Source organism: Asparagus officinalis, chromosome 9, assembly GCF_001876935.1.
Source record: "Asparagus officinalis chromosome 9, Aspof.V1, whole genome shotgun sequence".
Lineage (NCBI taxonomy): Eukaryota > Viridiplantae > Streptophyta > Magnoliopsida > Asparagales > Asparagaceae > Asparagus > Asparagus officinalis.
This window is the reverse complement of record NC_033802.1, coordinates 35,226,934-35,254,330: the sequence shown is the minus strand read 5'-3', so window position 1 is coordinate 35,254,330 and position 27,397 is coordinate 35,226,934. Positions and strand designations below refer to the sequence as shown.

The 27,397-nt window shown below is 36.1% G+C and overlaps 1 protein-coding gene across 3 annotated transcripts in view; it reads left to right on the top strand.

Moving 5' to 3' along the window:
• The window catches only part of LOC109824534, a 12,442-nt gene continuing 2,071 nt past the window's right edge, over window positions 17,027–27,397 (top strand). The window contains exons 1-3 of one of the 3 annotated variants that reach the window (XM_020391152.1): window positions 17,027–17,282; window positions 17,858–17,931; window positions 25,921–26,001. In XM_020391152.1, the coding sequence (XP_020246741.1) occupies window positions 17,213–17,282; window positions 17,858–17,931; window positions 25,921–26,001 (225 nt within the window). In that variant the 5' untranslated portion in view covers window positions 17,027–17,212. The remainder of the gene's footprint in view (window positions 17,283–17,857; window positions 17,932–25,920; window positions 26,002–27,397) is intronic. The other 2 variants (XM_020391153.1, XM_020391154.1) reach the window with 2 other exon arrangements.

Sequence of the window (27,397 nt, the reverse complement as noted above, 5' to 3'; positions counted from 1 at the left end):
AAATGCATACCAGAGAGTTGTATAGAGGTGATATGCTAAAAAGCATCAAGTTGATGGCGAAGACCTTCAATAAATTGAATAGTAAAGTCTGAAGTGGTAGAAGGTATAGTATTGGCCAGAAATCCTAGTGTATGAGAGGGTTGAGACTGAGGGGGTCGCCGCCCACTACCAGTACCTGAGGAACATAACTCAGGATGAAGCTTGAAGCATGTCTTAATATGGTGTCCTTCATTCTTGCAACATTTGTAAGAGAGCTTAGATCGAGCCTGTGGAGAGAGATCCTATTGAGAAGTGTGATTCATAACAGGAGCGGTGACAGGTACAAACAGAGCAATATCGAGTGAAGAGGTAGGAGTGACTGTTGACAAATTGAGTCGTGTTGTCTGCTGCCGGGTCTCATAAGCAGTGAGAGCTCCCATAACTGAGGTTAAAGTCGAAAATTGAGCCTGATAAAGTAGTTGATCAACTATAGTTGAATATTTAGGAAGGGACTGAAAAAGTTGATGCACCTCATGCTGCTCGTACCAGGCTAGCCAGTCTTCATATGTGGAATCACGTTCAGGAAGCATGTAGCGTAATTCTGTCCAAAAAGCTTGCATTTGTCCAAAATAAAACTGAAAAGAGAAACTACCTTTGCGTTGTAGAGAAACGCGTTGCAGAAGATATGCCTCCGGTGCACTAGAACACTCAGTGAAACGCTCAGTGAGGCGATTCCACATGGCCCGAGTAGAGGGAAGCAAACCAATTTCGATAGTGAGACGGGAGCCAACACATCGAGTGAGATAATCCATGATATGAAATTCCTGTAACTTTCAGTCCGAACTCTCCTAGACATAGAGAACACGAGCGGTCTGAAGATCGACATCACCACTGCTAGATGTAGCAGTACTGGATGAAGCAACATTGTTGATGGATGGTGGAACTGGTCCTGTACTGGTGAGATGATCAAGTAGACCAGCGCCACGCAAGGTATTGGTGACAATGGTGGACCACCCTGCCAATCACTTTGATCATTGAGGGGAAGGGGTAGTTTAGGAATCTTCTCTGAAGGAGTCATAACAACAAACCGAAGTTCGAGATAATAATCTTTGAACAAAAAAACCCGAAGGTTAGAATGGAACCCGAAGGATATATATATATATATATATATATATATATAGAGAGATTAATGGGTATCCTTGTCATAGGAGGGGATTTCCTCCTATGACACCTCTAAAATCACATGATTGAGCGACATTGTGGATGATCCGCTCCTATATATATATATATACATACATACATACAAGTTGAGGAGGGTGAGGTTTGTCATCATAATCAATGTGGGACTAAACCCACTACTAACATAACTTATCAACATACTCATAGATGACTGTTAAATCGACCCATTTGAATATTTTTCAAGTGGATAATAAAGCAACTCTCAAAAATAGGAAGAACCTAGACTCTAGAATCCATAGTAGGAATATTTATCGATAAGCTTTACGTTCCCGATGAGAGAAATTTTTAATATTTCATACCTGATTTATTTTTTTCCATATATAAATGCTTAATGAGTTTGTTGATCTTACTCAAACTCAACATTTTCTCTAACTACAAATACTACAAGTATTTTGAAAGAAAGTTGTTATGACTTCGAATATGAGAAAATTCCATGTGACGCCCCTGGGTTCACGCAAGGCTGCAGTCCGAGGTAAAACCAGAAATGTCAAACCTGCCATGCACCACACCGTGCAATAACATGTTTCACCATCACAATTACTATCTCTCTAGTGGAATCAACAACAGGTGTAGTACAAAGCAAGTAAGAGGTTATACATGAATCAGTTGATGAAATAATAGAGATCAAATTAATATCTTATCATCTAATATACTGGAATACAAGTAAATGTCTGAAATAAATGAACTGGAGTTCTCAACAAGTCTCAAATACAAAATGTCTGACAAGAGGAAATAAGGCACACTGCCTTTACAACTTCTAGAATAAAACTCTCACATGTCTACACAAAAATCTTTAGTGGAGCTCAAAAGGAAATATAACTAAATAGACGACTAAAACTAAAGTACATCGCCATCAACCTGCGACTCTCCGGGCTCCTGGCTCGTTACCTGAAAAGGGGAGGGACAACGAGCGTCAAAGCGCTAGCGAGCAACATCACAACCAACCCCAAGGGATATGGCTCGTTGTGTATGAAAATACAGTTAATACATAATATTATAAATCATTTACACAAACATTAATGGGTTTAAATACTTAGGGAAATACAACACGAGCATAGGTACGTCGAGCGAAATAATCCAAACAATGAAACCCTCATGTATATACCTTGTATCTCAAATTGTAGATCCCTAAATACCAAACCCGAAGTTGGTCACAAGAACAAATAAAGAAAAGAATACATACCCATCTCTACCGATAAAATGTAAACATGACAAAGCTACAATCGGTGTCATGTACAACCTAGGTAGCTATCATGCCCCATCCTAATACAAAATGTCGTGTACCCAACTTGGTTGAATAACGTTCTCAAGGTTTAGCAAAAGTCTAATTGAAATGGATTATAGTCCAACACAAGGACTCTAATGGATTATAGTCCAACACGAGGACTTTAATGGATTATAGTCCAACACGAGGACTGCGTATAAGAAAAGATATACAAGTCCTATTCCTGTACATGCCCTGCTGTGCTGATCTAAACCCATGCCACAAATGTCATCTTACAAGTACGGGGGAAAAAAATCAATATCACTGCAATTAAATATCCGATAAACGAGGCAACACCCTAAGTTCAAGAATAGTAGACAGGATCCTCGAACATATATATATATATACCCTGTATATATGTATATATATATATAGGTATACAGCAGATGATTAAATAGAAACACAAACAAACAGGAAAATACTGTGATGAGTCGACTTGTGCTCATTTATGGGTCGACTCATGTCTCATGGGTCGACTCATGATCCGATACGAGTCGACTCAACAGAAACTTGAGATAACAGGAAAATTACTTCGTGAGTTGACTCATGACAGTCATGGGTCGACTCAACCTGATGAGTCGACTCATGATGAGTCGTGAGTCGACTTACGGGCTGAAATCTGCATATAACACAAGTTAAAATTCGCCAACTCGATCCATCCTTCCATTACACTGATCTACATCTCTATAACTATCAATTCTAGACTACGATACAGTGAGAAATTTACATCTAGCATGAGAAACAATTACTTATAAGTTAAATCTAACAATTAACCCCTAAACATGAAAAGAAAGGCATTTAATCAAAAAGAAAACTCATATTTTTATTCCTTAAAAATATTTCCAGATCTGGGTTTTCTTCAAAAACTCGTTGGTGAGGATTTAAAATTTGAAACACATGATTTCTAGCATTCACCCTAATGAGAACATTGATTTATACTTGAAAATATGTCTTAGGCTCAATAAAACTCATGAAAAACAGTTGTAAACTATTAAAAACATGGGAGAAGGGTTGGGCGAGATGTTACTCGCCTCAAAAGTGATGATGAACAATCCCCTTCGCTGCAATCCACGAAAAGCCGCTAAAAATCCTCAAAAATCACCCAAGAAATCCTAAAAACGAGCTAGGGTTTAGAGGGGGAGAAGAGGCTAGGGTTTCTCTAGGGTTTTCTGATCAAAAAGAGTGTTTTTGGGTAGAGGGAAATATATATGAGTAGATAAAACCCGACCCGAAACCTAACAGACCCGAACTGAGAAAAGCCAGAGATCCACGATGAGTCGACTCATGGTATATTATGGGTCGACTCATGGGTCATGGGTCGACTCATAATTCATGAGTCGACTCAGCAGAAACTAAATGGCAACAGGACTCGATTTCGTGAGTCGACTCTCTGCTGCATATGATTTGAAATCTTGTACACTCAACCTCATTACTGATGTACATATACATACTCAAAAATCTACGGGGTCTTACATTCTTCCCCCTTAAAAGAATTTCGTCCTCGAAATTCAGGAAATCACATCTAACTCTTAAAGATACTTGAAAATCATGACCAGAGTCTAATCCAACCCGCACACATACACATTTCGCAATAATGAATGCTAGTTAGCACATAGTGACATTCATACTTAACGATCTAAAATGATAATATTCTTACCTAACCCCTAATCTAACGGAACTAGTACGTCGGGCGAAAAATCCAAACAATGAACCCCCTATGTATATACTATGTGTTCCGAAAGATTAAGAATTAAGTAAAAATACCCTCATTCACAAGGAACCCCCCCATGTATATACCATGTGTTCCGAAAGATTAAGAATTAAGTGAAAATACCCTCATTCTAGTGTTAAATATAAGTATCAATATATATAGATATAAATATACAAGTAAGAAGTCATATAATAAATACTTTAATTAGTTTTACCTACTCGAACAAGTGTGGGTAGTCGCGTCGCATGTCCTCCTCGTGCTCCCAAGAAGCTTCCTCAACTCCACTTCTGTTCCATTGAACTTTCACCAATGGAATCACCTTGTTCCTGAGTCTCTTGACTTCTCTAGCAAGTATGGACACTGGGATCTCAATAGTCGATAAATCATCCCGAAGCTCAATCTCCGGTGCATCCAACACTCGCTGCCGCTCCTCATCATGCAAGTGCTTCTTGAGCATAGAAATATGAAATACATTGTGTATACTAGACATAGAAGCTGGAAGATCTAGTCTGTATGACACAGCTCCAATATGCTCCAAAATCCGGAATGGTCCAATATATCTCGGTGCAAGCTTTCCTCGCCTATAAGCGAACTCTATCAGTGGGATATGATCCTCCCAGCTGCCTTGGAAATCAATGACACATGCTCGCAACATGTCCTCCAACACTTGGTTCACCCTCTCCGTCTGACCATCTGTCTATGGGTGGAATACACTGCTATAAGACAGCTTGCTGCCAAAAGAGTCCTGAAAACTCCTCCAAAAATGTGAGGTGAAAACCGATCCTCGGTCCGACACAATCGTATCCGGAATCCCGTGCAATCGAACTATCTCCCAAATGAAGATCCTCGCATACGCCTCGGCTGTATAAGTAGTTCTTACTGGGATAAAATGTGCTGACTTCGTCAACCGGTCCACAATGACCTAAATTGAATCATTCCCCTTCTTCGACTTGGGCAACCCTACAATAAAGTCCATAGAAATGTCCGCCCACTTCCATTCTGGGATAGGCAATGGCTGAAGTGTGCTTGCTGGTCTCTGGTGCTCCGCCTTTACCTGCTGGCAGGTAAAATACTTCGCCACATACTCTGAAATCTCCCTGCGCATACCACTCCACCAAAAGTGCCTCTTCAGGTCCTTGTACATCTTTGTGGTCCCTGGATGTACTGTGTATCGAGTACGGTGTGCCTCATCAAACAACTCCCTCTTCAGCTCTGCACTGGCTGGCATAACCAATCTACCCTTCATCCGTAGACCTCCATCTGCTCCAATGGTCCAATCGGCCTTAGGCTCTTTGGAAATCTCCTCCTTACGGATTTGAATCCAAGAATCCTCCAACTGAGCTCTAACAACTCTGCCGCTCCAAGTTGGTTCCACTGATATAGCTCCCAAAAATACACTAGTGCCACCAAACTCAGGTCTAAAATCAAACTAGCTAAGAGCGAGAAGGTCTCGGTGCAATGAGCACCTCAAAGACGCAATCTGATGTCGACGCTTCCTACTCAAAGCATCTGCTACGACGTTTGCCTTCCCCGGGTGATACTGAATCGCAAACTCGTAGTCCTTGATAAACTCAATCCACCTCCGCTGCCTCTGGTTGAGTTCCTTCTGAGAGAAATGATATTTCAGACTCTGGTGGTCTGTGAACAGCTCGAATTACACTCCATACAAGTAGTGCCTCCATGACTTCAGTGCAAATACCACTGCTGCTAGTTCCAAGTCATGAGTGGGATAGTTCTGCTCATGCACTCTCAACTGTCGTGAGATATAAGCTACTACTCTCTGAGTCTGCATAAGGACACCTCCTAATCCTGCCAATGATGCATCTGTGTAGACGACGAATGTCCTGTCGTTGCTCGGAATAGTCAAAACTGGTGCTGAGGTTAACTTAGTCTTTAAGATATCAAAGGCCTTCTGGCATTCTGTGCTCCAAATAAACTGTACACCCTTCTTCGTAAGGCATGTAAGTGGCGTCAAAATCTTCGAGAAGTCCTGGATGAACTTCCTGTAGTAGCCTGCTAATCCTAAAAAGCTACGAATCTCTGTCACTGTCTTTGGTGGCTCCCAATTAAGCACTACCGTAACCTTGGCTGGGGTCTACTGATATGCCCTCTCTGCTGATGATGTGACCGAGAAATCTGACTTCTGAAAGCCAAAACTCGCACTTGCTGAACTTGGCATATAACTGTTGCTCCCATAGGGTCTGCAAAGCTAAACGGATGTGCTGCTCATGATCTGCCTCCGATCTCGAATAAATGAGGATGTCGTCAATGAAAACAATCATGAACTGATCTAAGAATGGACGAAAAACCCGGTTCATCAAGTCCATGAAGACCGCGGGTGCATTGGTCAACCCAAATGGCATGACCAAGAACTCGAAAGATCCATAGCGCGTGAGGAAAGCGGTCTTGGGGATATCCATCTCCCGAACCCGTAACTGATGATAACCAGAACGAAGATCAATCTTCGAGAAAAATCGCGCTCCCTGCAACTGGTTGAACAAGTCATCAATCCTAGGCAGTGGGTACCTATTCCGGATGGTGACCTTGTTCAACTCCCGATAATCTATACATAATCTCATGCTGCTGTCCTTCTTCTTCACGAAGAGGACTGGCGCGCCCCATGGAGAATGACTCCGACGAATAAAACCCTGAGCTAACAACTCGTCCAACTGGGTCTGAAGCTCTCTCATCTCAGCTGGCGCCATGTGATAGGGTGTGCGGGATATCGGGGCTGTGCCCGGCTGCAACTCAATACAAAACTCAACCTCTCTCACAGGAGGTAACCCAGGTATGTCCTGAAAGACATCCTGATAATCCGAGACAACTCGAGTCTCTAACAAATCAGAACTCTGATCCCGCAGCATTACCTCGTCGATGAACGCCAGAAATGACTCCGCAAAGCAATTGCCCTGAGAAGTGGCCACAATCATCTCGGACCCATCGGACGCTCGCAATCTGACTGTCTTCGTAAAACAGTCAATACTAATATGGTAGGACGACAACCAATCCATACCCAGAATGACATCAAACTCGGACATACGCAAAACTATCAGATCGACTATGAACTCCGACTCGTCTAAACTGACGGTACACCTCCTACAAACGCTCTCCAAAAGCGATACCTCACCTAAAGGGGTGGAGACTGATAAAGGGGTGTCTAGAGGCTGAGCTACGAGCTGGAGTCGCCATAAATGCATGCGAGATGAAAGAATGCGAAGCTCCCGAATCGAAAAGAATACGGGCAGGAAAGGAATTTACAAGGAACGTACCCTCCACAACTGCTCCGCTGGCACCGTGATCACGGGGAACCACTGCATATAATCTGCCTGTGGCTGAAGACTACTCTACTGCTAATGCTGGAGAATATGGGACAATCTGCCCCTGGGGAGCCTCCTGGACTGCTCGAACGAAGAATATAGGACAATCTGCCCCTGGGGAGCCTCCTGGACTGCTCGAACCTGTCCCTCTGCCCTCTGCGTCGCTGGCGGTATCTCAAGCCTGGGCTGCTGACCCTGACCTCTGCCCTGCTGTCGCTGCTGCTGGTGGTTCGGGCCCCTGCCCTGCTGAGCTCCTGCTGGTGTACTACGACACTCTGATGCCTTGTGCCCAACCTTGTGGCAGTTAAAACAAGATCCCTGGAACTTGCGCTGCTGATGCGCTCTCTGATCCTGATGGGGTCCCTTCTTATGAGGGCCCTGTTGCTGCTGATGCTGATGCCCTGTCAAAGGTCTCTTGTTCTTACCCTTATCCCCGCTCTGCCCTGCCTTGGTCTTCCCTTCCTTGTCCTTCAGGAACATAGTAGTCTCAATCTCCTGTGAGGTGGCGGCCTCAGCTACCTCCCTAACTGAATAGAACCTCCTCGAGATGAGGTACCGGCAGAGATTAGGGCGTAGTCCTGCTACGAACATCTGAGCTTGACGCTCTCCTGTCTGCCACATACCCGTGAAATGCAGCAACTCCATAAACCGGCTCTCATAATCTGCCATTATCATGTCCCCCTGAGTCATCCGGGACAACTCAAGCTCCTTCCCAGTCCGGGCTGCAGAAGAAATATACTGCCCATCAAAGAAGTAGATGAAATCCTCCTATGTGAGGGTCATCCTCTGCTCTGGAGTAAACTATAGTCGGTACCATCTCCCGGCATCTCCCTTCAGACTGTAGGATGCCAACCTCTGCTTCTGAACTGAATCTACACTAAGTATGTCAAGTATATTGCTCACATCCTCCTTCCACTTGTGTGCTGCAAGAGGGTCTGGTGACCCTTGGAACTCGGGTGCCCTCATCTTCTGATACCTCTCTACCATACGGAGCCAAGCTTCCAGATCCGTGGCTCTATCTGGTACCGCTAGTGGAATAGCTGCAGGTGCTACCTCTGGGTCTCTCTCTCTGATCGGGACGGCTGGTATCCTCTGCTGCTGAGCTACCGGTGGTGGTGGTGGTGCTATATGAGTCGTTACCAACTCCTCAATGGCTGTCATCCTGGCAATAAGGGGAGCCATGATATCCACCAAATACTGAGGATCCTGCTGCGGCTCTGGTGGTGCCTGCTCCTACTCGGGTGGAGCCTGCTGTGGCTCCGGGGGGGGCCGCCGGGGCTCTGCCTGAGCGGCCCTTCGAGTGCGGGGTCTCCCACGTCCTGCCATCTCTCTGATCATAAGAAAAATAAGGTTCATGAGTCAAAGTAGACGTATATACGTAGTTCATCACAATATGATTTTCGCATCACATAGTATTCATGCATATACTTTAAGCAAAAATAGTTGTCATAAAAAAAAAATTCTCTCAAAATTTTTTGAGATATACGCATGTATCGTCCTCACTCATACTAGGAAATCCTTAGCGGACTCTACACATGAATCCTAAGAAACTCTAACCTAGCTCCACGACTCGACACAGGATGATCCTAGGGATACTGGAACTAGAGCTCTGATACCAACTGTGACGCCCCTGGGTTCACGCAAGGCTGCAGTCCGAGGTGAAACCAGAAATGTCAAACCTGCTATGCACCACACCGTGCAATAACATGTTTCACCATCACAATTACTATCTCTCTAGTGGAATCAACAACAGGTGTAGTACAAAGCAAGTAAGAGGTTATACATGAATCAGTTGATGAAATAATAGAGATCAAATTAATATCTTATCATCTAATATACTGGAATACAAGTAAATGTCTGAAATAAATGAACTGGAGTTCTCAACAAGTCTCAAATACAAAATGTCTGACAAGAGGAAATAAGGCACACTGCCTTTACAACTTCTAGAATAAAACTCTCACATGTCTACACAAAAATCTACAGTGGAGCTCAAAAGGAAATATAACTAAATAGACGACTGAAACTAAAGTACATCGCCATCAACCTACGACTCTCCGGGCTCTTGGCTCGTTACCTGAAAAGGGGAGGGACAACGAGCGTCAAAGCGCTAGCGAGCAACATCACAACCAACCCCAAGGGATAGGGCTCATTGTGTATGAAAATACAGTTAATACATAATATTATAAATCATTTACACAAACATTAATGAGTTTTAATACTTAGGGAAATACAACACGAGCATAGGTACGTCGAGCGAAATAATCCAAACAAGGAAACCCTCATGTATATACCTTGTATCTCAAATTGTAGATCCCTAAATACCAAACCCGAAGTTGGTCACAAGAACAAATAAAGAAAAGAATACATACCCATCTCTACCGATAAAATGTAAACATGACAAAGCTACAATCGGTGTCATGTACAACCTAGGTAGCTATCATGCCCCATCCTAATACAAAATGTCGTGTACCCAACTTGGTTGAATAACGTGCTCAAGGTTTAGCAAAAGTCTAAAACATATTTGAAATGAATTATAGTCCAACACAAGGACTCTAATGGATTATAGTCCAACACGAGGACTTTAATGGATTATAGTCCAACACAAGGACTGCGTATAAGAAAAGATATACATGTCCTATTCCTATACATGCCCTGCTGTGCTGATCTAAACCCATGCCACAAATGTCATCTTACAAGTACGGGGGAAAAATCAATATCACGGCAATTAAATATCCGATAAACGAGGCAACACCCCAAGTTCAAGAATAGTAGACAGGATCCTCGAACATATATATATATACCCTGTATATATGTATATATATATAGGTATACAGCAGATGATTAAACAGAAACACAAACAAACAGGAAAATACTGTGATGAGTCGACTCGTGCTCATTTATGGGTCGACTCATGTCTCATGGGTCGACTCATGATCCGATACGAGTCGACTCAACAGAAACTTGAGATAACAGGAAAATTACTTCGTGAGTTGACTCATGACAGTCATGGGTCGACTCAACCTGATGAGTCGACTCATGATGAGTCGTGAGTCGACTTACAGGCTAAAATCTGCATATAACACAAGTTAAAATTCACCAACTCGATCCATCCTTCCATTACACTGATCTACATCTCTATATCTATCAATTCTAGACTATGATATAGTGAGAAATTTACATCTAGCGTGAGAAACAATTACTTATAAGTTAAATCTAACAATTAACCCCTAAACATGAAAAGAAAGGCATTTAATCAAAAAGAAAACTCATATTTTTATTCCTTAAAAAATATTTCCAAATCTGGGTTTTTCTTTAAAAACTCGTTGGTGAGGATTTAAAATTTGAAACACATGATTTCTAGCATTCACCCTAATGAGAACATTGATTTATACTTGAAAATATGTCTTAGGCTTAATAAAACTCATGGAAAACAGTTGTAAACTATTAAAAACATGGGAGAAGGGTTGGGCGAGATGTTACTCGCCTCAAAAGTGATGATGAACAATCCCCTTCGCTGCAATCCACGAAAAGCCGCTGAAAATCCCCAAAAATCGCCCAAGAAATCCCAAAAACGAGCTAGGGTTTAGAGGGGGAGAAGAGGCTAGGGTTTCTCTAGGGTTTTCTGATCAAAAAGAGTGTTTTTGGGTAGAGGGAAATATATATGAGTAGATAAAACCCGACCCGAAACCTAACAGACCCGAACTGAGAAAAGCCAGAGATCCACGATGAGTCGACTTATGGTATATTATGGGTCGACTCATGGGTCATGGGTTGACTCATAATTCATGAGTCGACTCAGCAGAAACTAAATGGCAACAGGACTCGATTTGTGAGTCAACTCATGACAGTCATGGGTCGACTCATGGACTAGAAACTGCATACTATGACTCTGCTGCATATGATTTGAAATCTTGTACACTCAACCTCATTACTGATGTACATATACATACTCAAAAATCTATGGGGTCATACATTCTAATACCCATTGTTTATGTGAAAATGACAATCTCATGATCGCTTGTTCTTCTTCATGAGTACTTTGCTTTGATTTGGAAATCAATCATGGTTTGGCTTAAATGTAGAAGAGTTGTCTTTGAAGGTATCTTATTTGTAGGTATAATATTGTATGGAGGATTATGAAATTTGATAGGTTTGATAAGGGAGCTTCCCTCTCTGTTACAATCTATTGCTTATGGCAGGAAAGAAATGCCAGAGCTCATGGCCAATCTAAACGAAGCATATTAAGACTACAATGTTCTTCATCTTGTATAATTCCAGGCTTTTTTGTTCATTTTCAGCCTTTTAGGAATGGATTCTTACTTTATAATTGAGTTTGGATATCTTGTCATTTATGTAATGTGTTTGTGTTGTTATCATGCTGCTAACATGTAGCAGGTGGTGAGGGTTACGTAAAGTGTTAAACTTGTGCCTCATGGGTGGTTGTAGCCTATTGTGTCTCGCAATATATACAAGGATCCTCTTTCTTTCAATCAATGAAAATGGAAGGTTTATAGCATACAATAAATCTAGAATATTTGATCATGAAAAGTCCCACAACATTGCAGAGAAAAATGATTATCAGTCTAATTGATGAAATGCTTCATCTGATACTATCTAACGATGGAAGCACAAAAACGTAATACAATTGACACAAACTATTATTCAAATAGATTTGATTTGTTGCCTAACTATGAAACGTTGTCAGTTGTTATTATCCCTTTTAATTATAAGAATAAGAAGTCAAATGATCACATACTTGAATATATTGTTGTCAGTTGTTATTATCCCTTTTAATTATAAGAATAAGAAGTCAAATGATCACATACTTGAATATATTGTACTAAAATTAACAAAATTTTAACAATTATAAGAATAAGAAGTCAAATGATCACATACTTGAATATATTGTACTAAAATTAACAAAATTTTAACATGGTCCGCAAGATAAGTCTAAAAAAGTGGGAGGTTGAGAGAATTTCATGGATTTTGGCCAAGGAATGATGTTTTGTGCTAAGTACAGACTTTAGCAAGCTTTGGATGGATTTTTTTTGGCTACTAATGGGTTAAAAAGCACACATACAATAATTAGGATGATATTAATAATGATTTGCATAGTTTTAATAGCTGGAAGCCCACTAAAGGAGGAGTGTATTAAAACTCCTGGATTAGGATTCCTGGTGGTTTTCATATTCAGAAAAGCTCTAGTTAATGGCATGACAAACACAATAGCTTATATGATGGGGGCAAAGATTTTGATTATCTCTTCTTGGACAAGAATTGGATGTTGTTAGTTTCAACTTATGATACTATCTGTCACAGAGAAGAAAAAGGCAAAAAAGATTGTAGTCTCGTACTGTAATAAATTTCTTGGGCTTTCGTATAGTATTCTATATTGGTATGGTTGTCCATATGTATTATAAGTGTTTATGTAAACATTAAGGTATAGTTGTAGTTTGTACTTGTTTTTTAATATTCTTAATTTGCTTTATTGATAGCTGATTGCTAATTGAGTGGTTTTTAATAACTAAAATGGATAACTTCCAATCTCTTAGCTATGTTATGCCATAATTTAGAGCATGTTTCACAACTTCAGATTATAATCCATTTACTTATGATCCACAAATCGATTACAAGCTAAGTGCATTAAACCAAAATATTTGGTAAATTAAGTGGATTATAATCTATTTTTAATAATTGGGTGTTTGGAAAATGAGTGGCTTATAAACATCATCATTGTCAAAATGACCAAAAAACATTTAATGAGATTGGATAAAGTGAAAAGTGGCTTGAAACTTCCTTAATTGATGAGGTGTATATTGGTCGTTTACATGGTCAAACCTTGTGGCTTATAAGCCACTAAAAAATAAGCTAGGGTATTGTACCTTATTTTTTGGTAGTTTATAAGCCAAAATAAGCTATTTGTCAAACATGCCAAAGTGGCTTATAACATGTCAAATTGGCATATAAGCCACCTACTGGGGATTAGGAAAAAACTCTCTCTCTCTCGAAGAAAAGGGAAGTACATAATCATGTTGACCCGATGCACATTTATCAAGTTGTATGAGTCCAAAATCATTAATGTGATAATGTTAAGGCTGTCCAATATTTAAGAAAAAAAGACAATGATCAGTAAATAAATTCAACAAACTGAAATTATTTTAAGATGATAGATTGCATACAGAATATCCTTAGAAATTCCATGATTTATTATGATATAAAAAACAATTACTTAACTATATGTCAGCTAAATTTCGCATAACCCCCCATCTTTTGGTCCATCTTAAGATAACCCTTGAGCTTCAAAATTGTCATTTGACCGTGTGCAAAGCACGTGCATTCCACCTAGTCAATTCATATCATACTCTCTTTAAAGTACGAGTTTAGAAAAATATTTTTATTACAGATATTACCCCTAACTATTTTGAATATTTTATTTAAATTTTAATCTATCCTAATCATAATTATATCCTATGTTAATCATAATTTTATGGAGCAGTTTATTATTTTTGAGTAAATTAGAATTTTTTAGAAGGGATTTTGATAAACTTTTTAGTGCTTTTATATGCTTATGCGGATGCTATCATCATGTAAAAGTGTGGTAAAGTTAGCATCAACCTTTAGTTTATGATTTTTTTTAATTCAATCAAGGGTTATGAACAAACTCCATATTCTTTTTTGTGTCATTTTAGCCCACTTTTAATCAATCATATTGTCTTATGAGCTTTAATTATTCATCTTCTTTATAGAATGCCGTTTTTTGAAGTGTTTTTCACTTTTACAGTGCTATACTTTCTCAGGTCAAGCTTGGTTTCATGTCGGTCTTAATAACATGATAATTTAAATTGGTTTCAGATTATATTTAGTTGCCATCAATTTAGCTACCAATATGAAAATTTAAATTGGGTGTAGCTCATTAAAATGAACATCAAAGAAAATAAGTAATTATAATGCTCAAGTTTAGAGATATAAATAAGCAAAAATCATTAAAAAGGAACCAAGGAACAAATTTTAGTAAGAAAATAAAACAAATATACTTAATCATGATATTTAACCGCGTGCATTGAACGTGCATAAAACTTAGTGTAATTATAATAACGAGTTGCAACCGGATAAAATCGACAAACATCCAGGTGCAATTGTAATTATGACCACCCTGGTCGCACCCAAAATATGAAGCACACAAACATGGGTCACCTGCAGTGGCCCCTCTGACACGTGGCACTAAACCCAGGGGTCGCATTAAACGGGTCAAAAAAAAGGAAGCGTTACGAGCTCATGCGTTCAAAGACTTGCTAAAAGGGAATTAGTTAATGTGAGCAGGAAGAAGACACGGTTTCGCTTTCACGAGTTCGGTCCTTTTGAGGAGATTTATTCGTATAACACTATATATATATATATATATACTAATATACTCTCTCTCTTAGTATATATGTATATATAAGTATACTCTCTCTTATATATGTATACTCCCTATTATATAAGTATACTCTTTTATATATGTGTGTGTGTATACTCTCTCTCTTAGTATATAAGTATAGTATATTACAACGGTTACTTCCCCATTGGCCCAACGAGCAACGGCTATAGGGTTACTTATGCGATTCTCTCTCTCTCTTAAATTATAACTTATAAATATATACAATATATTTACATATAATATATGTATATATAATATATAGTTACATAATAATTTAGAAGTATATACTAATACATAATTATATAAAATATAATAATATTAAACTAATTTTTAGCATTTTTTATCAAAAAAAAAGAAAAGAACCTAGGTGGGATGTACTTATCTATTGTGATGCGATGAATTCCAAAATAAATTTATACTTGTAATTTGTAAATGATTTATTAATTATTAATAAAGAATTTATTTTTATAATTTTTTATTTGTAATTTATGTTATTTTAAGTGATTAATAAAATTATTATTTTACTATTATTTTTTTGTATTTTTTTATAATTTAAAACTTAAATAAAATTTAAAAAAATTAAAAAAAAAGAAAAAACCCGGGCCGGCCCGGAACCGGCCCGGGGTACCCGGGTCCGGGTCCGGGCTCCGGTTTTGCCCGGCCCGGGCCCGGATTTCCGGGCCGGGCCGGGCCGGACCGGCCCGGATGGACAGGCCTAGATAATGTATTTGGAGAACAATATTTAAGAAAAAAAAAGACAATGATCAGTAAATAAATTCAACAAACTGAAATTATTTTAAGATGATAGATTGCATACAGAATATCCTTAGAAATTCCATGATTGATTATGATATAAAAAACAATTACTTAACTATATGTCAGCTAAATTTCGCATAACCCCCTATCTTTTGGTCCATCTTAAGATAACCCTTGAGCTTCAAAAATGTCATTTGACCGTGTGCAAAGCACGTGCATTCCACCTAGTCATTTCATATCATATCATATCATACTCTCTTTAAAAGTACGAGTTCAGGAGAATATTTTTATGGCAGATATTACCCCTAACTATTTTAAATATTTCATTTAAATTTTAATCTATCCTAATCATAATTATATCCTATATTAATCATAATTTTATGGAGCAGTTTATTATTTTTGAGTAAATTAGAATTTTTTAGACGGGATTTTGATAAACTTTTTTTAGTGCTTTTATATGCTTATGTGGATGCTCTCATCATGTAAAATTGTGGTAAAGTTAGTTTCAATCTTTAGTTTATGATTTTTTTTAAATTCTATCAAGGGTTAGGAACAAACTCCATATTATCTTTTTGTCATTTTAGCCCACTTTTAATCAATCACATTGTCTTATGAGCAATTATTCATCTTCTTTTTAGAATGTCGTTTTTTAAAGTGTTTTTCACTTTTACAGTGCTATACTTTCTCAGGTCAAGCTTGGTTTCATGTCAGTCTTAATAACATGATAATTCAAATTGGTTTTAGATTACATTTATTTGCCGTCAATTTAGCTATCAATATGAAAATTTAAATTGGGTGTAGCTCATTAAAATGAACATCAAAGAAAATAAGTAATTATAATGCTCAAGTTTAGAGACATAAATAAGAAAAAATCATTAAAAAGGAACCAATGAACAAATTTTAGTAAGGAAATAAAACGAATAAATTTAATCATGATATTTAACCGCGTGCATTGCACGTGCATAAAACTTAGTGTAATTATAATAATGAGTTGCAACCGGATAAAATCGACCCACATCCAGGTGCAATTGTAATTGTGACCACCCTGGTCGCACCCAAAATATGAAGCACATAAATGTGGGTCACCTGCAGTGGCCCCTCTGACACGTGGCACTAAAACCAGGGGTCGCATTAAACCGGCGAAAAAAAGGAAGCGTTACAGAGAGCTCACGCATTCAACGACTTGCTAAAAGGGAATTAGTTAATGTGAGCAGGAAGAAGACACGGAAAAGAGGGCGCTGACGGTTTCGCTTTCACGAGTTCGGTCCTTTTGAGGAGATTTATTCGTATAAGGCCTTCTTTGTTTTTATATTTAACAAATAAATGCCTAAAATGGGTTCCGCCTACCCTTATATTTACATTTTGAAAGGGGGCTATCCGCAAAAAGGGTCGGCCTTTTCATCGTTTCTCCTCACTTGTCTCTCATCGTTTCTCCTCACTCACACCCTCTCCCCTCTTCATTACTCTCGTAGCGCCCGTAGCTCTGGAATGGGAACACCGTTGGAGGCTCCGGCAGCGGGGATCCAGTGATGGTTACCGAAGGCGTCAGGGCGGCGACGGCGGCAGTGAACGGGGGATCGCCGTCGCCCATTGATGAAGGTGACTGAAAGAAGTTATTAGGCTTTTCATTCGCTTGACTTGTTTTATTGCTGCTTGGGTTGTGCTTTCGTGAAAATGGGACCGGAATTGTCCGAATGTGTAGATGTTGTTTTTCTTGCCCTTCTCACTGACGATTTGATGTTACCTTTTGATGAGTAAAATTATTGAGGTGTTTGGAGATATTTTTACTGATGTTTTTTTTTTTTAAATTTGCTTGTTTAATATTTTCTCTTTTTTCCCCCTCCCCTTTCTCCCTTTTACTTTTTGAGTTCTGATTTGGAAATTGTTTTTTTATTTTACTTATGATAGTACGATATTTTGGGCTTCATCAATACCAGCATCGTGGCAGATGCTTATTTTTTTTCCCTCTTCTTTATATATGAAATCGTTGTTTTGCAATCAAGTGATTTCATGGATGGTAACACTACATCGTTAATTTATAATCTTGTCGAGGATTGCCTCTTCTTTTTATCATTTCGTGATTATTATCAAAGTAGTGTCTGCTGTCTGCATAACAGATGTTATTCATTTTTTTCCCCTTTCTTTTCTGTTCTTTTATTGGTTCTATTTTGCAGAGGCGATATGGCAAATGAATTTAAAGGGGACGGAGCCCGGACCTTATCCTGACCATCCGGCCAATAGGGAGCTGGTAAATTTCGTCGGCCTATAGGCTATGTTCCCTTGTATTAAACTTGATGTTTTAAATTACTTTTAGCGGTTATTTTTTGCTCCAGCTATGAAATGCCGCTTATTAGCTTGATGTGTTATGACATTCTCCGTGCTTTTCATGTTGTACTTTTAGGTATAGTCTCTTTATTATCTTAATACGTGTGAATTATTGACCTTATTGCACTATGTATTGTAAAGCTGGCATTCGACTCTTGTTCAGTGTTTGCAAGTGTATGGCCAATTGGTTAGTTTACCAAAATAGTTTAGGACGCATAATGCTGATTTGATTTTTTTTTAACGATTTAATAGAATATGGCTTTTCAACTTTAGAAGCATTCTTCAATAACTCTTGTTCTGCTGGAGTACGCATTATTACGTACAGTTTGATGTTAGAGGGCTGTAACTCACTTGGACTGGATGCCTGTGCAAGTTCTAGCCATGTCCGTGAAATGCAAAGTAGAATGAGTGTCTTGATCGTGATGTTGCCTCTCTCTTAATCGATATGACATCTCAAAAATCTCAAACGACATGAATTTTATTAGTTGCATTAGTCTACTTATTCAATGTTAACAAAATTCGTAAGTTCCGCTATTGATGGAAATATTCCCTCTAACCTTCTCCTTTTCAAATATGAAATGTTTCATCATGTGTTGTGTTAGCACGATAGACTGATTTGGCCTTTCATGCTTCCTTATCCACCTTATGTTCTGTTATGTACTAATTTTCATAATCTGGTACCAACTATTACTTCATAATAAATTGTAGTTCTTATCATATTTGAAGAAGATGTGAAAAAAAAAACAAATTTTAAGAATGGAAAAAATATCTCTCCCTTTGTTATATATATTGATCAAGGGGTAAGAGTCGTACTTTACGATGACTGGTATAATGGATGTGAATTGCACATGAATGTACATGTTTTCATTTTTAAATTTTTTTTGAATAGTAAAACTATGTGTTAGTAAATAAAATTGTATAATAAGATTGCTTAAAAAGAAACGTATAAATTAATTATTATTGTATAGTTATTGTAATTGAATGTTTTTCTTATAATGATCGCCCAGTGCTAACCTTTTGTTTAATAAGTCCCGTAAATCTAAAATTATTCTATTGTTTAATAAGTCCCCTAAATCTAAAATTATTCTTACATAAAATTGCCAGTTTTATAAGCTCTATTAAATATGCCCCTCCAACTCGAAATTTTTTAGCTTAATTTTAAATTAACTAAGCTGCATTAATCTTGCTAGTTTTTTACTAATGTTCCCTAGATAGTTACACTTAATACATGCAACATATTATAATAGTTACTTCCCATTATAATTCTCTAAATTAATTAAGCTGCATTAATCTTGCTAGCTTTTTCCTGATGTTTCCTAGATAGTTACACTTAATACTTGCATATTGCAATACTTACTTCTCATTATAATTATAATTATTTAAAAGGGTAAATTACGCAAAACCCTTATGAACTTCCAGCCCCTATGACTATGAATTTTCAAAATCGTACTAAACCCCCCATGACTTTTCTGTTTCAAAGAAACCCCTAATAACTTTCTAAAGTTTGTAGATAACCCTATAAGTTAGTACCGAAAAATGACATAAAAATGAATTTTGAAAGTTATTGGGGTTTGGTGTAATTTATCTAAAAGATATTGGGGGCTTTTTACAAAAGTTATTCAAAATTTAGTGATTTCAAAAGTTCATAAGGTCTATTTAATGCAATACTGAAAGTTCATAGGGGTTTACTGTAATTTATATTATTTAATATTATAATTCTTGGTTCAAGTAATATTATTAAAATAATTTTACTATCCATATAATATAAAATATTTATCTAATTTAATTTTTTTAATTATGCTCTTAAATAAATTTAGTACTATAAATATTTTATAAATTTTTATTATACTATCATTAACAATCAATAGTAGTATTATTAAATTTAAATATTTTTTTTGTAAAAAAGATTAGTTTACAATTATTACCAAGTATAGATTATTCAGTATCATGTAATGATATTTGAGAAAATACTTTAACAATAATATTAAATTATTTATTTAATTTATTTAACAATATAATATAATTAAATAGTGTAATTCATAATTTAAGTGATGTTATTAAAATAATTACACTATTTATGTGATTAAATAGTTATTCTATTTATTTTATTGCTCATTGAGTTATAGTATAATTCTTAATAGTATTTAGTAATATGTTATTCTATTTGTACTATTATTTTATTTATTTTATTATAGTTCATAAGTAATGATTATAATAATTTAATTGGTTACTAAAAATAATTATGTATACTTATTTTATAAATTGTTTTATTATATTATTTTTAAACAATTAATAGTTATAATATTATTGAGGATTATAATTATTTAGGAAGGTGAAGAGGTGCATAATTAATAAAAGGTTATATTTATTTAATGAATGATTAATTAGAGATAATGATATAGTTATAATTCATCAAAAAATTGAGAGGGCAAAAAAGAAAATTAAAAGTTTTAGCACTCCAATCATCTTTTTATAGTAGTATAGATTATTTCAGGCTAATTGTGGAAAAATACTAGAATCATTTGGCTTATGCCAATAAGTGCTAATATTCACTCCAATTATGTCCTCTTCCTACACAACTCATTTTGCACGTGTAACGTGTTATAGGTAACTAATAATGCTTCAAATTATTCCTTCATTTCTTTGTCAATATGATCCAAATTTTTACTCCTTTCATATTAATATTTTCTCTATTGCACCCCTCAAACTATGATGCGTCATCCATCACTTTGCTAAACTCAAGGATTGTTGCAACAGACATATAGAGGAGATCTTGTCACGAGAAAATAGATAGGATGCAAAGTTTTTGTAATCCGGATATATTGACATCGAGATTGAGGTCGACAAAAGATCAAAAGGCAAGAACAACATCTCGTCACAGAACAACCAAACACGAGAGGAAGTCATACAATTGACAGGATGAATATGGGTTCACACAATGCACTAATGTCGAGAAGGAGATTTAACAAAAACCGAATAGTACGAGTCTCAGCAAGTTGTTTGATAGGAAATCAGAAGATACAAGCAGAATCTCGTCATGCAAAACCATAGAACGCTAAAGTCGAGGAAAAATGCATGTTGATTAATAGGATTAATCACTGACAAAATCTCATGGGGTGAAGTGTGAAATTTCATCGGCGGCTCCAACGTATAGAATGAGAACTACTTATTTTAGAAACCCGCTCTAATACCATACCAAATTTGAAGAAGTAATGATGAATAGTTTGAAGAAAGTAATGGAATCCCTTTCCGTAGCTTCACCATTTAGAAAGAAGAAGGTTTCTAGCTTTGAAAAAAATCTTTCCCAATACTATTGATGGAAATATTCCCTCTAACCTTCTCCTTTTCAAATAAGACAGTGGTTTATCATGTGTTATGTTATCATGATAGACTGATTTGGCCTTTCATGCTTCTTCATTCACCTTATTTTCTATTACCAATTTTTATAATCTAGTATCAACCATTAGGTCATAATTAATTATAGCTTTTATCATATTTGAAGAAGAGATATATAGGAAAAAAACTCTTAAGTATGAAAAATAATAACTCTCCCTTTATTATATTGATCAAGGGGTGAGAGCTATACTTTACGACAATTACTTCAGGATAATTATGGAAAAATATTATAATCATTTGGCATGTGCCTAATAAGCACTCCAATTATGTCCTCTTCCCTACAACTCATTTTGCACGTGTAACGTGTTATAGACAGCTAATAATGCTTCCAATTATTCCTTCATTTCTTTGTCAATATGATCCAAAATCGTACTCATATTAATATTTTCTCTCTTGCACCCCCTCAAACTAATGATATGTCACAGACACGTAGAGGAGATCTCGTCACGATGAAATATATAGGATGCAAAATTTTTGTAATTGGATGAGACAACTTTTCTGGATATATTGACATCGAGATTGAGCACAACAAAAGATTGGAAGGTAAGAGCGGAATCTCGTTATAAACAACCAGACACGAGAGGAAGTTATACAAGCGATAGGACAAAAATGGGTTTTCACAATACACTAATGTGGAGAAGGAGATTTATGAAAAACCGAATGTTACAAATAACGTCAAGTAGTTCCACTGGAAATCAGAATATAAAAGCAGAATCTCATCACACAATACCATAGAAACTAATGTCAAGGAAAAATTCATGGTGATTAATAAGAGAATCATTGACAACGCCGTGAAAGGTAAAGTGTGAAATCCCATCAGCGGCTCCAAAGTTTAGAAAGAGAGTTTCTAGCTTTAGAAACTTGCTTTGATATCATGCCAAATTTGAAGAAATAATATGAAGAATTTAAAGAAAGTGGGGAACCCCCTCCGCGGCTTCAAGGTTTAGAAAGGTTTAGAAAGAAGAGGGTTTTTAGCTTTAAAAATCCTACTCCGATATTTGAAGAAATTATATGAAAGAAAATTTTGAAGAAAGAAAAATAATATCAATGTTTCTTATATTGATCAAGGGGTAAGAATATTACAATGGTTCACATCGATTTTATCTGCACATGTTCAATATGTGGTAATGATCATTCCAATTATGCCCTCTTCCTTCCAAAATCATCCAACGCCATTTTTTGCTTGAATATGTGGTAATGATCATTCCAATTATGCCCTCTTCCTTCCAAAATCATCCAACGCCATTTTTTGCTTGTGTTGTGTTAAAGATAGCTAGTAATACTTCATATTGTTACTTGATTCCTTTTGGATTTAGTTTAGATTTATACTTCTTTCATATGAATCATATTGACATTTCTCTCTTAACAATTTCTTCGAGAATTATGTTTTGCTGATTTTGTTTGTTCTTGAAGCGCTCACACGTGTAGAATGGGATGGTTTGCACGTGAATAAGAGGGTTGTGTTGATGTTTGGAGAATATAATAAATCACTAAGCAGAAGTCACGTAAAATAAAGATTGTTAATCTAAAAAAGAGTATTTTATTTTAGATATAATAACTACAAATTGAAAAGGCTACCTTTTCTCCAAAATGTCCTAAAGTTTTACCACTTTTCAAATAAATAAATGATTTTTTTGGTATATTACTATCTCAATTTATTCGGTATTTAGAGTTCAATACGTCCAGGGAAACTTTATTTTAAAGACTATGCTAAAACATCATCGCATGATATTCACAAAGTGGTGTTTGGAAATTTGGATATTTTCTCTTTTGGAAAAAAAATCTAGCACTCCTCTCATTTTCCACTTTTTACTTTATCCTTATTCCTCGAAGCTCAAAACTCCTCTCTGTTGTTAGCGTACCTTAACCAAACTTTCTTTCCGTTTAATACAATTTCTAAGAACCAACTAATTTAATCGAATCCATATTCCAAAATTCAATAAAAACTTAAAATATCAATATAGAAAGAATAACAGATTTACAGCACTGCTAGAAATCATTAAAAGAAAAACTTCAAAATTCAAAATTGTGGTGAACATAGGAAAGAAGGGGGGCATTGAGATGTGGAAATAAGCGAGTAATGATATAAGGTCGTAGGAGGTTCCACTGTAAGGGTTGGTGGGAAAAATATGTGAGGGTGAAATGAACGTTTTACCTCGACTAAATTCCTAAGATATTTGTTTGTCAAAAAAAACCCCCCCTCATGTTGTTCATGTGAAAGGTGATGAAACGTTGGGTTTACTTAGTAGTAATTAACTCTGCATATAATCTTATACTGGATAGCTTAGACATGTTACCATAATTTGGAATGCTCAATCATCCTTTTTGAAATTGAATCACAAGATTTCATATGGCTTAGTCCTAAATAGCCGCATCAATTAATCATCATTCATCAGGATAGATCAATCAAATAGAGTATGTCATCTACTCCGATTTTCCAAGGAGGCTATTATAGTCTATATATGAGCATAGTGATTGTGGTGGCTTCTGTTTCAACAAGCCTTAGTTCAAAAGCATGAATTTGTCAAATACTTTTCTTTCTTAGATTTGCAACTGAATGGTTATAGCTTGGGGATGGAGTGAGGTGATTCACATCTTATACTGGACAAAACTATGTGAAGATAAAGAATTTTCTCAAAGCCTTCTTTGATTAAGAAAAACACTTTTTATACCATGATTCATGTTTTCAGCTGAAAGAATTTTCTCAAAGCCTTCTTTGATTAAGAAAAACACTTTTTATACCATGATTCATGTTTTCAGCTGAATGTTTTCCTCTTTTATTGATTCTGATTAAGAAAAACACTTTTTATACCATGATTCATGTTTTCAGCTGAATGTTTTCCTCTTTTATTGATTCGCAATAGGAAGCATGTGAAGCTGAGCTAGGATTAATGCCAGACATGTCTTTATACACCAGAAAGCATAAACTCTCCTTAATAAGTATAGTATGAGGAACAACAGCACCCATAGGGGTAAACACTATACATACGTACATACATACAAGCTGCCACCTCATTTAACAAAATGAGCTATCAAGAGATATAAGTTGTGAGGTTCATATTTTTAATGTGACTAGTAGGGTGGGCCGTACTGCCAATCTATTTGTTGGTAACGTTTGAAAGATGTTAAAGTTGGCTAAAATTGCCCCCCAAACTGTGTCAAATTTGGCATATGTTGCTTTGTAATTTTATGAACCAAAAATCTCTCTAATGCATTTTTTAAAATCTTTAACTTCTTTTAACGTTGGCACACACTAACATGCGAGGTTTTATTCTTTAGATTAGCATTTTTCTAACGTGTCTAATGTGTGTCTGGAAAGTAGTGTACAATTGTAAAAGTGTTGATTGCTCTAATGTGTATCACATAGGAGCGGAAAGTGGAAACAACAGAAGCGAATTGATACAAAACTATTTGAACTTGGTTCATTTTGTGTTTTTCGAATTCGTATTCTAATTCGATTCGAGTACAAAAAGCGTATACGAATTTGATTCAGCTATATTTTGTCTATGTGCATGGTTTTAAATATCGGCCGATAATCCGATATTATCGCCGAGTTATCAAATTTGGGAGCTTTCCGCTAGGATAAGTAGGATTTTTAATCGGTTATCGTTTTTTGAGGTTTATCGGCGATAAAAGAACTTATCGGCCGATAAGTAGGCTCTAAATATCGGCTTTATCGACCGATAAGTAGGATTTGGGAGCTTTTACTTTCTTTGGATTTGCTCTTTGAATGTTAATTTACAAATTATGAATTATTTGTTGCTTTTGGAACTTGGTTGATTGGTGATTAGCTTATATTTGTTTATGGATATTGATAATGGCTCATAAGTACTAGATATCAACTTAGTAAGTTTATGAATCTCATAGTTAAACAATAATTATGTAGATGCGTAGATGGTTCTTCATTCTTGATGTTATTTTATTATTTGCTTGTTTATTATTCCATTTTGACTAACATTATATATTTTTTTAAACTTATGTTTGTTTATTATTTGCTAGTATATTACTCCGATAAATACTACTTATTCCCGATATATCCCCGATTTCCGCTATCCGATAAGGATTTTGACCGTCCGATAAATCCCCGATAACCGACATTTAAAACCTTGCTTATGTGTCTCATATTTGTAAACAATTGAATAGAGTAAATGGTAGTACTTTTTTCTTGTATTTGATGATTTTGACATTTTAAGCTTGCGTCATGGTTCAAGCCCAGTGTTTGTATTTTCTTACATAGTTTTTGGTTTTGACATTGTAAAAGCATTACTATTTATAAATGTTTTGACATGTTACTTCACAGTTTGTATTTTTTTATATGATATTTAATTTTGACATCTTAAAAACATTTCTAGAAATGCTTTGACATTTTACTTAACTATAAAATAAGTTTGCACATTACGATAAATTTGACAATACTCGTTCCAGATGTCTAATGTATTGTTACAATTCTTTCTCATGTTTAAGCTATGATGATTTCATAGTAGTATAACATTCATGATTATTTTTGGTGGTGTAGGTGGTCATCAAGGAGGAGGAAAATAGGAGGGAACTTCAAATGTTGAAGAAAGTTGAATTGTTAAGTATGCCCTTGGATGAGGTATACTGGATCTTTTATGTTGTAAAATTTTACGGTATATATTTGGTTTTCTGTTGTAAATTTTACTGTTATAATTTAGTCTTTCTTTTTGTGTTTTTATGATATTAGGCCCCTAAATCTTTAGTATTTTAAGATTAGTCCCTCAGATCACTGAAAGTACTATTAGGTCCCCCATTCTTATAATCAGTTTCAATTTAATCTCTTTAATTAAGAGTAGCAGGAGCAAGGTATAAGAACTGGGGGACCAATGACAATTTCAATGATTTGAGGTACTAATTTCAATATATTAAAGATTTAAGGGAAAAATATCACAAAAAAAATCCTACTAGTTTTGTTCGATCTCTTGGTTTTGGACTGGTCCTTTTTGCTGAAATTATTATTTTATACTTAAAATTCTCATTTTTTTACTTTTTGATGACTCAGTGTTTTTCAATATTTAAAGATGGATTTGTAAGTGGCTGGGATAAAATTCAGTAACGGAAATTGAGTTACCTTTTCGGTTTTAGAGTCTGCAGGTCTAGAGATTGGCTTTTCAGTTTTCATTTATTTTTTTATGTGAATTTTTCATATATATACCCATTAAGTCATACGTATTTTAACTTACCCTCCAAATCGTTGAAATTGCTGTTTTACCCCAAAATGGTAACCATATTTTAATTTTACACCTCGTCCTAAACTTAACGGGAATACAAATTGAACATTCTGTACAAAGAACTAAATTACCCTTAGTTAATTAAGTTTATAAAATAGTCAATGTTAACTTTAGAGGACTTTTAATACATGATTTGTAAGGTTAAAGATTAAAGAAGAGAGAAGACATAAAGGTATTGTTATATTCTAACAATATTAGGTTAATTTTTTTAAAGTTTAATTAGCTTTTAAAAGGGTAATATTTTCATTTCTGAAAATATAATTATTTCTGGTGGTATATCCCTCTATACAATCCTTGACAGTTGACAACCCCTGGACAGCAGTCATATGCTGGGGAATTGACACACTGGGCTCTATCGAGGTCATCTTTTATTCGAAGTCCTTCTTGGCATGGTCCTTCAAACTATTCTTAAGTGCCTATTCCTCAAGGGTTGCGTCAAGTTTCCAGCCGTAATTCTCTAAGTCCCGATTGTCTTCTGGTTCTATGGCATTTGCTCAGTATAAAAACAACCAATATTTACTCAAACACACATTCCCACACCTTTCTGCAATGCATTTCTACTGCCCCCTTACCATTCTAATCGAGTTATTCTGCACATGGCTTTTTATCCCTTTTTCATGCTTCTCAATGTGTGAAAGTTGTTGGGGAAGTAAATTATGGTCTTTTAGACTATTTTTTTCCAGATTATATATGCCAAAATGTTGTATGATTACTAATTCATCAAGTAGCTAATGATGCCTTATT